The sequence below is a fragment of the Corythoichthys intestinalis genome, chromosome 7 (assembly GCF_030265065.1).
Source record: "Corythoichthys intestinalis isolate RoL2023-P3 chromosome 7, ASM3026506v1, whole genome shotgun sequence".
Taxonomy (NCBI): Eukaryota; Metazoa; Chordata; class Actinopteri; order Syngnathiformes; family Syngnathidae; genus Corythoichthys; species Corythoichthys intestinalis.
In genome coordinates, this window is record NC_080401.1 from 2,784,608 (window position 1) to 2,798,585 (window position 13,978).

General features: G+C 38.9%; 1 protein-coding gene across 7 annotated transcripts in view; it reads left to right on the forward strand.

Annotated features, from left to right (window-relative positions):
• Positions 1-13,978, forward strand: part of nek1 (NIMA-related kinase 1) — an 83,580-nt gene that overhangs the window by 5,552 nt on the left and 64,050 nt on the right. For all 7 annotated transcript variants that reach the window (XM_057840994.1, XM_057840993.1, XM_057840999.1 and 4 more), the window contains exons 2-9: positions 3,557-3,721; positions 3,802-3,898; positions 4,000-4,097; positions 11,021-11,104; positions 11,211-11,278; positions 11,358-11,444; positions 12,182-12,236; positions 12,371-12,571. In XM_057840994.1, the coding sequence (XP_057696977.1) occupies positions 3,605-3,721; positions 3,802-3,898; positions 4,000-4,097; positions 11,021-11,104; positions 11,211-11,278; positions 11,358-11,444; positions 12,182-12,236; positions 12,371-12,571 (807 nt within the window). In that variant the 5' untranslated portion in view covers positions 3,557-3,604. The remainder of the gene's footprint in view (positions 1-3,556; positions 3,722-3,801; positions 3,899-3,999; positions 4,098-11,020; positions 11,105-11,210; positions 11,279-11,357; positions 11,445-12,181; positions 12,237-12,370; positions 12,572-13,978) is intronic.

Below are 13,978 nucleotides of genomic sequence, written 5' to 3' on the forward strand. Positions count from 1 at the left end.
TCGGGAGGTGTGACAGTAAAGGTGAAGTCGACTGTTTTGACCATTATGGAGTAATTTTGCCATGTCGTTTTGAATAAATGGATTTTTATTATTTTATATTCCATTTAGCACAGGATTGTTATTTGTCATGACCATGCCATTTATTTAGCAATTGGGGAAAGTACTTGGGTAAAAAGAATATCCTGTAAAAATATTGAAGTAAAGAGACAGAAACAATGACATTTTGCCGCTCTCTTCGTCGCGTTTTCCTCATTGTGAATAGTTCCCCCTTGACGGGCTGACTGGTCCTCCTCAAGCCATTTATATAGCTATTGGGGAAAAATACTTGGATAAAAAGAATATCCTGTAAAAATATTGGGAGTAGAGAGACTGAAACAATGACATTTTGCGGCTCTCTTCGTCGCGTTTTCCTCGTTCTGAACAATTCCCCCTCAATGGGCTGAATAGTAAAACCGATGAGCCCAGTCTACCGCTGACGTCATCCACCTGTTGGGGACGCTAAAGCCCTATAATGGTAGGCATGGCTAACCGGCAGATTAAAAGACTAATTTCTCGTCATCTGCGCTTTGCTAAATTGTTGTATATAGTCGAATCGTCTCAAAATATGATTCTAATTCACATAATAATGCCATTTAAGACTTTTTTTCTGGTGTCATATGCTCTTTAAGCCTTATGTGAAAAATTAAAATGGTCAAATTCGCCTCATGTAGGACGTTTCGCCGACGGAGGACATTTTGGCAGAACGCCGGAACATATTTCCTCCGCACCTTTCTCACCTTTTTAACCCCTGACCCATTTTCATGCCTGATTTATTTGAAAATATTATATCTAGTTCATGTTTTGACCTACGGAGGGCGCCATGTTTAAGCGCTCAATGGACGCTCGGGATGATGACGTAGTTTGTCACTGTAACTAGACGGACTCTACCTGGTTACTGCAATTCCTTCTACGCGAGGAACAATACGCACATTGTTTAAAAGTGGCGAGTACTTAATATTTGTGTTTTTATTGAGTCTTTTATTACCTTTTCATTGCCTCAAAATACTTTTTGCACATGTGTCCCCTCTCATACTTTTAAGCATTGTGTTTTCTTTTGGTAGCTTTAAAGCAGATTGTTGATCTGATGACCACATTAGTCACGTAGCAGATTTATACCGCCCTTATTTGATATTACTATGTTTAAGTATTTTCTTAAGGCACCTTCAGTATGTTCTGTCTGTATGCATCTAAACAAAACAAGCTGAAAGCACACGGTAGTACCGTATTGGCCCGAATATAAGACAGTGTTTTTTGCATTGAAATATGATTGAAAAAGAGGGGGTCGTCGTATATTCGTGGTCTAGACATTATACCCATTCATGACGCCATATATCATTGAAGCGATGTTCTGTTATGACAGATCTCTGATACTCTCCCCATTCACGATGCTAGATGGCACCAGACATCATTGAAGCGATGTCCTGTCATGACAGATCTCAGCTACTAGTTTAACCAGTTTGCATTATTTTATTGCAATGTTTTTCCCTATTCAGATTTGTTTCAAGAGTACAGTTACAGTTAGACTTCACTTTGATAGTTAATGCAGTTATTGCAATTTTGTTGTTTTATCACAATAGATTGGTTTATTTACATTTAAAAAACCAGAAGCCATTCATTTACGAATGTGATTGCACTTTAGTTTACATATTTAAATTTTCAGATATTAAGATTTTAATGAGGCAAAATAACATGCCTTTTCTCTCTCAAATATATTGTTATAATTATTTGTTTCAGATGTACTGTAATTATTTTTTGTATAAAAATTAATTTGGTGTTCAAAAAGTCTTTTTTTCAAACTTGAGTCTTGAAAAAGAGGGGGTCGTCTTATAATCAGGGCCGTCTTATATTCGGGCCAATACGGTACTTTTGGTGTCAAATTTGCCTCTTGTAGAACGTTTCGCTGGTGTAGCACATTTTGGCAAAACACAGGGTTTTATCATACTCTCGTCTCGTCTCATCCTGTTCATTTTGGTTTTGCTGCTCGTTTTGTGAAATATCAACAGCGCTGTCATGCTCATTAATTTTCCTCATGGGTTCAAACTGAAAGGGTTAAACAGATGGCATGTTTATGTCGCTCGAATCATACTCTGGAAGCCCGGCGCGTAACCATGTGATGTCAACAACAATGGTGACGTAGTAGTTAAACTCATTTTACAAATATAAAAAAAACAAAACCATCAGTGGTCTTCATATAAAATTATTTTAACACATAATAACATTTATCTTTTAACAACTACAAGTCTTTCCATCCGTGGATCCCTTTAAACGATGATTGACACATGCGGAGCATTTATAGTGAAGAGTTCCTTCATAATTACTATTTTCAAATTAAAAAGATCATATCTCCGTTTTCCGTGGTCAACCGGTGCCAAATAAAAACTGGCAGAGGTTAAAATCTGCGCTTTGGAGTCAGGTTGAGGGGAGCGCTCTGTATCAAATACTTCATTTTTTTTTACGGTGCTTTAAAGACACCCTATGATTGAACAGAGTGCCGTGAAGATAGAACGGCAAGCTTGCGTCTGATTGGTAAAATGGATTCATGTGATTATTGCTGCGATGTCTCATTGGTGAAATCGGTAGAGCTACCAGAGTAATGCACTAGGCACGTCTCTACTCTTGGCATCGTTGGCCCCCCAAAAAATCTAATGTGTAGAATAAAGAGGAAAAATGTAACGACGCTTGTGTAGCCCAAAGTAGCGGAGTAAGAGTAGCGTTTTTTTCGTCACAAATCTACTCAAGTAAAAAGAATAGCTTCGTAAAACTATTCTTTGGAAGTACATTTTTCTGAAAAAGAGTTACTCAAGAAAATGTAACAAAGTACATGTAACGCGTTACTACTCACCTCTGGGCATCATCATAACAACTTCATATACAAGTAATATAAAACATAAAAAACAACCCCGCAGGTAAAAATCATATATTTTCATATATTTTCATATATTTTTTAATCTATATATTTTTTCATCATCCCATATCAATTTGAAACCCCCTATTATTCAAGTCATTAATAAGTGACCTCAACTAACCTCATTGTTCTTGAAATTAGCATTGGTGGATCCGCCATATAGTCAGCTTCAAAACAAGACCCTGACCTTGAATTTGGAGTAAACAATAAAATTTCCGCGACGATAGTTTCAAGGCTTGCCACAAGAGGGCATGTGGTGCTGGAATCGCAAAAAGATGACAAATTCGGGAATGCCATTTTGTAGGTAGAGGGCGGGTTTTCGCAAGTGCCTACGACGGATATATTTGGTTGATGTATTTCACGTCGTTCTTCAAGTAAGCAATTGTCGACCAAAAGATATTAAAGATATTATTACATATTTTAATTTAAGGCATTGCCTAAGTTTGGAGAATGCCCTGTGATGCTTATATGCTCAAGGCGTTGAGTATTATTACATATTTTAATTTAAGGCATTGCCTAAGTTTGGAGAATGCCCTGTGATGCTTATATGCTCAAGGCGTTGAGAATAGAGACCTCTTTCTAAGGAACATGTTCCTATTTGTATTCCCCTAGTTTACAGAATTTACAACACCAGCATGACATGCCTCTCATTCCATTAATATGGATAAATATGAAAAGGTGAAGAAAATAGGGGAAGGTTCCTTTGGAAAGGCTGTACTTGTCAAAGACAAGGAGGATGGGCACCAATATGTCATCAAGGAGGTCAGCATATCCGGGGTAAGACCTTTTCCAATGACATAATATAATGCATATTTTTGCAGTTTTGATGTTGATCCATTACCTACATATATTACCAGATGTCTGAAAAAGCGAGACAAGAATCTCGGAAAGAAGTTGCCGTTCTTGCAAACATGAGTCATCCCAACATTGTCAAGTATAAGGAGTCTTTCGAAGGTATCCTTAAGTAGATTGCCGGCTCCAAACGTGAAAGGATTATGCATCATGATTCGCAATGATCTTTTAATAATTTTACCTTATGCTCTATGAAATTATAGAGGGAGGTTGTCTGTATATTGTTATGGGCTACTGTGAGGGCGGAGACCTCTTCAAGAAGATCAACTCGCAGAGAGGAATTCTTTTCCCGGAGGAACAAGTAAATAACAAAATATAATTATTTTCACGAAAATTCTCAACAACTTCTGTGAAGTTGCCCCCCTATCAGAAGCAAATTTATAGAAAAATGATGTGCTTGTGCTTGTTTGTGCTAAAAAAAAATCTGTTTGTGCTGCTATCGTTGTATAGATATTGAGATATTAATTTTCAGTGATGACGTCAATCGCGGCTGACGAAGCATACGAACTCTCTCAATAACAGGGGTGTCCCAACAACTAGCGCAAACGTAGCACAAATGAATGGCACCTCTTCGGGTCCATTTTGCAGTAAATGGGAGGGCTTTAAGTATTAATTTCGAGTGATGACGAGACTCTCAACACACCCACTCCCGACAGGTGCACAAACGAGCATTTTTACAGCACAAACGTTGCAAAAACAAATGCCACCATTTCGGGTCCACTTTGCAATAAATGGGGGGGCTGTGTGACGTCATCTCTCAAAATTAGTATATCAACATCTAAAAAACAATAACAGCACAAACAAATACAAAGGTACCTCGACATACGATCGCGTCGACACACGATCTTTTTGATATCCGACGTAAAATTTGACTTGCCATTCGTTTCTACATCCAACGACATGCTCGAAATACGACGACACGACAGCAGCACCGCAGACGAACGCACGGCGGATTTTCTTGTGTGAGAAATCAACACAAAAGGTTTCAAAAAAGTTGGTACAGATGGTGAAACAAGGAAAAAGGTATCACTTACTTTCAAAATGAAAATGCAAATTATAGAAAAATATGAGCGTGGGGTGCGCATCCGTGAACTGGCTCAACAATTCATCTCTATGGTCCTCCGACCGACCACCGTTCGCCAGTCTTTATAAGTTAAAGTGCCTGTGACACGAAAAAGCATGTTTATTTCATAATACACGCGGTATTTTATGCCCCTGAATGATATGGACCGCTTGGATGTGTGTGGAAGCGATCGCTATATTTATTTAGTTTTTTGAATCCCGCGCCATGAAAATGAGTGACTTCCGGCTTCGGTCTTGCATTGAGGAGGAGAGCGCTGTGACGTGTACGGTAGAAGACGTTCTCTTCACTATACAGTGTACTGTTGTGTATGAGGACGAAGGATTCAGCTGATTTTGCGGATTAATACTTTTATTTTTTGCATCACGCCAGCCAAACGGCTGCAGAAAAATCATTCTGTATGCGGGAGAGGCGTATGCGCCTTTTTGGAGTTTCAAAAGGTTCCCATTCACCGTGGATATTTACTGTGGGACCATTGGACTTACAAGGAAGTGAGTAAACATCTTGTTTTGTATTATGTCAAATACGAATACAGTGATTACAAAGTAAACACTATAAAATTCCTTTAAATAAAGGACTACTTACGTTTGATCATTGATAGGCATGTAAAAAGCTATCCTCATGCTCATTAGCAGTTAGCTGTTAGCACGTTAGCTGCACAACAACTCCAGCCACCCTCCAGGGAACGAACTGTAAATTGCTCTCCGCCGGGCGGTTTGCCGATCCGCAAAGAAACTCGACAACCGGGTCGTCATGTCAAATAATCCAGGCTAGTTATGTGTGATTTTCCACTTCGAAGACTTTGAAACATCCCTCGGTTCGGGTTAGCATGTCGGCTAGCTGTCACTCCTTCTGGTCTGTTTACATTCTCCTAAGCCGGGGAAGGGAAATTACATATGTCCGATTTAGGTGTCATAAAATATCGTTCGGGAGGTGTGACAATAAAGGTGAAGTCGACAGTTTTGACCATTGTGGAGTAATTTTGCCATGTCGTCTTGAATAAATGGATTTTTATTATTTTATATTCCATTTAGCACAAGATTGTTATTTGTCATGACCATGCCATTTATTTAGCAATTGGGGAAAGTACTTGGGTAAAAAGAATATCCTGTAAAAATATTGAAGTAAAGAGACAGAAACAATGACATTTTGCCGCTCTCTTCGTCGCGTTTTCCTCATTGTGAATAGTTCCCCCTTGACGGGCTGACTGGTCCTCCTCAAGCCATTTATATAGCTATTGGGGAAAAATACTTGGATAAAAAGAATATCCTGTAAAAATATTGGGAGTAGAGAGACTGAAACAATGACATTTTGTGGCTCTCTTCGTCGCGTTTTCCTCGTTCTGAACAATTCCCCCTCAATGGGCTGAATAGTAAAACCGATGAGCCCAGTCTACCGCTGACGTCATCCACCTGTTGGGGACGCTAAAGCCCTATAATGGTAGGCGTGGCTAACCGGCAGATTAAAAAACTAATTTCTCGTCATCTGCGCTTTGCTAAGTTGTTGTATATAGTCGAATCGTTTCAAAATATGATTCTAATTCACATAATAATGCCATTTAAGACTTTTTTTCTGGTGTCATATGCTCTTTAAGCTGACAATTATTATTGTGGTAATATCGCCAAGGAAATCGCCAGCTTCGTCACGTTTTTATCATTTATTTCACAACTTATTCAACACAAAACACCTCCTCCTGACCGCCAAAGTTGACGGTGTTCTCAAGAAAACATTGAAAGTGAAACTCAAGCTCACCGCGCTCGGGCGCAGTGCTTTCAGGTAAGGCAAAAAACGTCCGCCAAATTATAACCCGATTCGTTACATTATTACAGGAATTATTATTATGATTAATATTATATTATTCCGATTTTTATTTATAATTTTTTTGTTTTGCTATGTGTAATTGCCATTTGTAATAGTACCAGCAGTATTTATTAAGGATTTAGTGTAGGTTTTTGGCCTGTGGAACGAATGAATCGAATCATAATGTATTGCTATGGGAAAATCCTGCTCAACTTACAAACGAGGTCCTGGAACGAATGAACTTTGTATGTAGAGGTACCACTGTATTTACAGCACAAACGGATGACATCATTTTTCTATAAATTTGCGTCTGATGGGGGGCCAACTTCACAGAGGTTTCTCAACATACAGTATTGAGTTGTTCTATTAGGCTGTATTGGCTGAGCGAAAATTGTGTTGGTTCGTTCCACTAAAGTGGATCTACATAACCTCTGCATTGTAATTTACATAAGTTGCTAATTAGTACCCAAAAAAAAGTTCTACTCACGGTTTCCAGTCATTTTTTTAGTAATTAGCGTTTTTGTGTCGGTCTTTTTTTCCCCCGTGGCGCAGTGATATTGATACGGCAGAGTCGTATCGTCAGTGTGTGAAGCCATTTTAGGTCACGTGCACCAATAGGAGACGAGGATTGTTGCTATGGGTTTGGAAAACAAACAACATGGCGGCGACCGTGTCAAACTACGACACGAGCGAAGATGAACAAAAGATAAGAAAACCGCATTCAAAATTTAGTCAAAAGGCATCGAAACGATGCTATATGCATCTCTCAACTGTCCAAGGGCGAAAAAGGGCAGGAATTTGGAAAAAAACGTGCAGAGCCGCGTGGTTGCGTCAGACAATGGCTTTCTCCCCAGGCTCCGTCGAAGGATATTGCTGAAAATGCGTCGACTGGGATTTTTAACGACATTCACTACAGGCAAGCCACACGCACGCCTTTGCTACAAGGTTGTTATTAACCTATGCTCACAAAAATCTTATTTAAACTAGTGTTGTAACGATACCATTTTTTAGCCCAGATATCAATATCACTTTGTTATAAAATGTATGTACAGTGTATAGAAAGTGAATCCAGTAGAACTTTTTATTGCATACCTGTTATGGGTGACACTGGTTAAATAAACCTTTTGGCTCAAGAACTTCAAGCTGTAGTCAATAAAAGCCCTGATACTGACGTGGCAGTGATTGCTGTAAGTCTGCAGATAGATTTACAGTGTAAATTGCATTTTTCCACAGGAGGAGGCAACAGAAGGAGGACTGACGTCTCTGAGGTCTCTGCAGCTCCTGGCACTAGTGTGTGTTTAGCACTCATTGGCATCCATACATTCACAGGTTGTGACTCTGCTTGTGCCTTTCATGGCAAAGGGGGAAAAAAATTCTTTTGCACGTCATAAAAAAGAGTACCTGACTGGGTTTGCAAAGCTGGGCAGCAGTTTTAAACTTGACCTACAAACATTTAACACGTTGTGGAAATACGTGTGCCACCTGTTTGGCCAGTTATATGCCAAAAATGATGCCAAATGCAGATCTTTCTGTATGGCCTCGTCAATCTTGCCAGAACATTCTATTCCCCCCAAAAACTGATGCTCTGTACCAACATTGCAGGACAGCAAACTATCAAGCAGCAATTATGAAACGTTGTCTGACAGGTAAAATGTGTGCCCCTTCACCCATTGGGAATGGGTGGGACATTGAGGATGGGCAGTTGGCAGTGACATGGATGACTAAAAATCCTGCCCCGATACTGTTTTGCAAGTAGTCAACTGTAGTTGAAAGGCAACCAATTGTGACACGGGAAGATGTTCCTATATGTCTGCAAAACTTTCTTGTACTGATTTATATCGTGCCAATCATGCGAGAATGTTTCCAAAGAAACAGAAGACACTTGGATGGGCTGATGACTTTGATGAAAGCGATTTTGAGGAGTAATGTTGTCATGTACAGTTTTACTATTTTTTATTTCTATATATATATTTCTTAAATTCGTTTTTCAATATTTGTATGTGTATTTTTATAGTATGAGACACTTCCATGTTTAAATAAATGTTGTGCACCAACAGTACCATACTTGAATGATTCCAACCTTTTGTGTATATACAGTGTGATTAAAAAAGGCTGTGCTAAAATCATAATGCCATGTCAAAAACAAAAAACATTAAAAAAAAAAAAAAAAAAACTACCTTGGACAGATGTAGGAAGTAACTATGTTCAATTTCATGTTTTCATAGTATTCAAATATGGCCATCACCAGCAGCATGGACAACATCCAAGTTGACATGAGAATTCCTCCCTCCCGCGTTGATATAGTCTGTTATTCGATCTTTCATGTCATCAATATTTGCTGGAAGTGGTGGAACATACACTTAGTGTATAACATACGTTATGTGCCATAAATATGGATAATGAACTTTGTCTATAACATACCAACACGTCCAGCAAGTACTGATGATGTGAAATATCGAACAACAGTTGCAATCAAGACAATAACTGCGACATGCACAAGTTTGAGAGGAATTCTCATCGTGGCTTAATTTTGTCCGTGCTGCTGGGTGTGCTCACATTTGAGCACTTGTGAAACATGAAATAAAACTTGGAAGTTATCTTCAACATGTGTCCATCACTTCTTTTGTGATGTCTTTTATTTTTTAAGTATCACCTTATGATTTTGGCACATTATTTTTTGATCACCCTATAATTTTTTCTCTTATTCCATTTTTGCCATGAATCACATTTAGGAGGGTGTGGTAGCAATTCGGTTGATTTTCAGCCGTTTATGATCATGGTGTGCATTTTTTATTTTATATATTTCATTGCATAGTAGGTTGTGATATTTTTAATATATGATACATAAGCCTTTAGCTTAATTCAATATATATTTCATTGTGCTGGGTGCAAATCATTAATGTTGAAGTGTTTCCTTCAAGAAATTAGCTACATTTGCATTTGATTTCATTTCATTTCATTTACATGAATTCACCTATGTGTATACTAAGGCACCAATACTTGTTTCAAATGTTTGGTAGATGTGTTTATGACATTTGATAAAAGATTTTGTGTTGCCAGAATTAATATAACACTTAAAACAAGCAAAAACAGCAATACTAGATCTGTATTTTTGTGTATTCACTTCAAGATACATTTCTGGCAGGTGACTAAGAAGGGTATTGGCTTAGAAAAAATGCATTGAACGCATAGATCCAGCGTAGTGGAATGAAATCCATTTTCTAAGCACTTTTTCCATGGTCCCAATAAAGCCATATTTCCACAAGCTTGTCCATTCGCAGCAGATCCTGGTCAACTCTAATCTTTTAATGGACGACGGTCCCACAGAAGAAGTTGTAGCTGTCAGTGAAGGGTGTTTCAGTTCTGAAAAACACGCACACACACATAAACCATGTGTGAACTGTTTCATCCATATCATATTTACATAATCTTCCAATCCAAATTATCTAGGCTTGTCTATTCTGCCATTTTATCCTGAATAATATTATCAAATAGGTTTTTGGAACTACAGTTAAACAAACTAAATACTATGAAAAACCTGTTATCTGTCAATCTAAACTTTTTGCTCAAAGTTAACATCATAATAATGACCGCTACAGCCCAGAACTCACATTGCAAGTCTTAACTTCATATGTTATGATCTGACCAGAAGCCCCCCAACTCCCATAGTTATTCACAACAAAAGGCGTGTGTGTGGCTTACCTGGAGTCAATGTCGTTAAAAATCCCAGTCGACGTATTTTCAGCAAAATCCTTCGACGGAGCCTGGAGAGAAAGCCATTGTCTGACGTAGCCACGAAGGCTTAGCAAGTTGCATGCCGTTTCGGCCAAATTCCTGCCCTTTTTCGCCCTTGGACAGATGAGAGATGCATATAGCATCGTTCCCATGCCTTTTGACTACATTTCGAATGCGGTTTTCTTATCTTTTGTTCATCTTCGCTCGTGTCGTAGCTTGACACGGTCGCCGCCATGTTGTTTGTTTTCCAAACCCATAGCAACAATCCTCGTCTCCTATTGGTGCACGTGACCTAAAATGGCTTCACACACTGACGATACGACTCCGCCGTATCAATATCACTGCGCCACGGGGTAAAAAAAGACCGACACAAAAACGCTAATTACTAAAAAAATGACTGGAAACCGTGAGTAGAACTTTTTTTTTGGTACTAGTTAGCAACGTATGTATATTATAATGCAGCGGTCATGTAGATCCATTTCAGTGGAATGAAATCTATTTTCTAAGCACTTTTTCCATGGTGCCAATACAGCCTATATATAAAGGACTGAAAAATGTGATTGGGACGGCAATATGACCTTTAATGCATTGAAAATCTTTCCTTCTAGATCCTGGATTGGTTTGTGCAGATTTGCTTAGCATTAAAGCATATCCATGATCGAAAAATTCTTCACAGAGACATCAAATCACAGGTACTAATGAACAAAATACCACAGAGCAACACATTTTATTTTACTCTTTCTGTTTTGCATTGGCGCCATCCAACATTATAATTGCATGCTTACTGTCTTTTAATAGAACATATTTTTGACAAAAGATGGCACTGTGCAACTTGGGGACTTTGGAATTGCGAGGGTGCTTAACAGGTATTAGAGATATTAACAAAAATGAAGCCAGTTTTGGGGGGGTGATCACATCAATATTTGTTTTTTTTTTTCTCTCCAGCACGGTAGAACTTGCAAGAACATGCATTGGGACCCCTTATTACCTTTCACCTGAGATATGTGAAAACAAACCATACAACAATAAAAGGTAATGGACTACTACAAGCGGTGTGACAAAATATCCAAATGGTTTAATACCTTGATACTTTGTATGCAAAGAATCGATATGTTTTTTTAAAAGGTGTTATTGTTAAAAAAAAAAAACTGTTAGGCTACATGCATAGACTTCACAATGTATTGAGGGTGCGCGGGGCCGATAAACCGGGGGCCTGCAATGTTGGCGAGGCCGTCAAAGCTGACCGAGTGGAATCACAGACAAAGAGCTTTTTTTCGTTGAAAATTCTTGTAAATAAATGCTTAAATCCCCGAATTCTTTATAGATATAAACGTAAAACAGTCTCGATTCTTGGTTGAAAGCAAAAAAAATTGTGCAGTTAGCATTTATTTTACGTAAACATTGCAAACTATGATGCCAATACAGTAGCGGCTAATTTCTCCCATTGATTTTTTTCACAACTTTTCAAAATGTATGCATGGTATGAAAAATACAATAATTACCCTGAATCCTCGAACAAATAACTCCTGAGACAATCCTTCCTGTTTGTATGTGTGCAGCTTCCGTGCTTTTTCAACGGAAATCCGGCATTAGATTACTGCGTGTGGCGTGTTTGTGAATAGCTCCTCTTGATGTGGGCGGCCCCCTACTTGAATGCGAGGCGCAGTGTATGACCGATCTGACCCGTCATTACCATTATGAAGTCTATGCTGCATGTAATATAAATCAAGCCTTTTTATGTCCTTCAATTTTATGTCCTCCCTCTATAGCGACATTTGGGCTCTTGGCTGTGTTCTATATGAAATGTGCACCCTTAAGCATGCAGTAAGTATCCTGACAGTAAATGTGTTTCCTTATTCATTTAGATTCACCATGTAACACTGAGGGTGAGGGCCAAAGGATATGTACTAGTAGTTATAAAACAATTCTAACCACTCTATGGTTTTGTATCCGCTCAGTTTGAGGCTGGAAATATGAAGAACCTTGTTCTGAAGATCATCCGTGGCTCATATCATCCTGTGGCTGTTCACTACTCCCCAGAACTGCATTCTCTTTTGGCACAGCTTTTCAAACACGACCCCAAGGAAAGACCTTCTGTCAGCAGAATACTGGACAAACCTTTCCTTTCTTGCAGGATCCAAAGTTTCCTCACACCACAGGTAGATACAGTGGTATGAAAAAGTATCTGAACCTTTTGGAATTTCTCACATTTCAGCGTAAAATCACCATCGAATGTGATCTGATCTTTGTCAAAATTACACAGATGTAAAAAGTGTGTGCTTTAAAACCACCCAAACATTTATAGGTTTTCATATTTTAATGAGGATAGCATGCAAACAATGACAGGGGGGGGGGGGATAAGTAGGTGAACCCTCTGTCTTAGGAGACTTAGGATAACAATTGAAACCAATTTTTACCAAACATTTTAAGTCAGGTGTTTGTCCAGTCACTGATCAGTGGTTTTAAGCTGCCCGCCCACTATAAAACACACACCTGGTAAGATTTGATTCGTATAAAGCTTGGAAAGGATACAAAACCATATCTAAAAGTCTGGATGTTGATCAATCGACAGTCAGAGAAGTTGTCTACAAATGGAGCGTGTTTGACACTGTTGCTTCTCTCCCAAGGAGTTGCCGTCCACCAAAGATGATGCCAAGAGGTCAGCGCAGAATACTCAGAGAGGTAAAAAAAGAACCCTAGAGTGTCTGCTAAAGACTTACAGAAATCACTGGAACAGTCCAATATCTCTGTGCACACATGAACTATATGTGGAACTATGGCCAAGAATGGTGTTCATGGGAGGACTCCACGGAGGAAGCCAGTGCTGTCTAAAAAAGATATTGTTGCTCGTTTAATGTTCGCAAAAAGGCACTTGGACACTCCACAGAAGTTTTGGCAAAATATTTTGTGGACTGATAAAATCAAAGTTGAGTTATTTGGGAGTAACGCTCAACATCATGTGTAAAAGAAAAATGGAACAGCTCACCAACATCAGCACCTCATCCCCACCGTGAAGCATGGTGGAGGGAGCATCATGATTTGGGGCTGTTTTGCTGCCTCATGGCCTGGAAAACTTGCAATCATTAATGGAAGGATGAATTCATAAGTTTATCAGGATGTTTTGCAGGAAAACCTGACACCGTCTGTCAGACAGTTGAAGCTGAAAAGAGGATGAATGCTGCAACAAGACAATGATCCAAAACACAGAAGTAAATCAACTTCAGAATGGTTTCAGAAAAACAAAATACACGTACACAGACTTGAACCCCATTGAGATGCTGTGGCATGACCCAAAGACAGTGATTCATGCCAGACATCCTAGGAATCTGACTGAACTACAGCAGTTTTTTAGAGAAGAATGGGCCAAGATTAGCTCTGATCGATGTGCCAGACTGATCTGCAGCTACAGGAAGCGTCTGGTTGAAGTTATTGCTGCCAAAGGAGGGGCCACAAAATATTAAATGTGATGGTTCACTTACTTAGTTTTTCACCATCTGTCATTGTTTGCATACTATCCTCATTAAAATATGAAAACCTATAAATGTTCGGGTGGTTTTAGTTAAAGC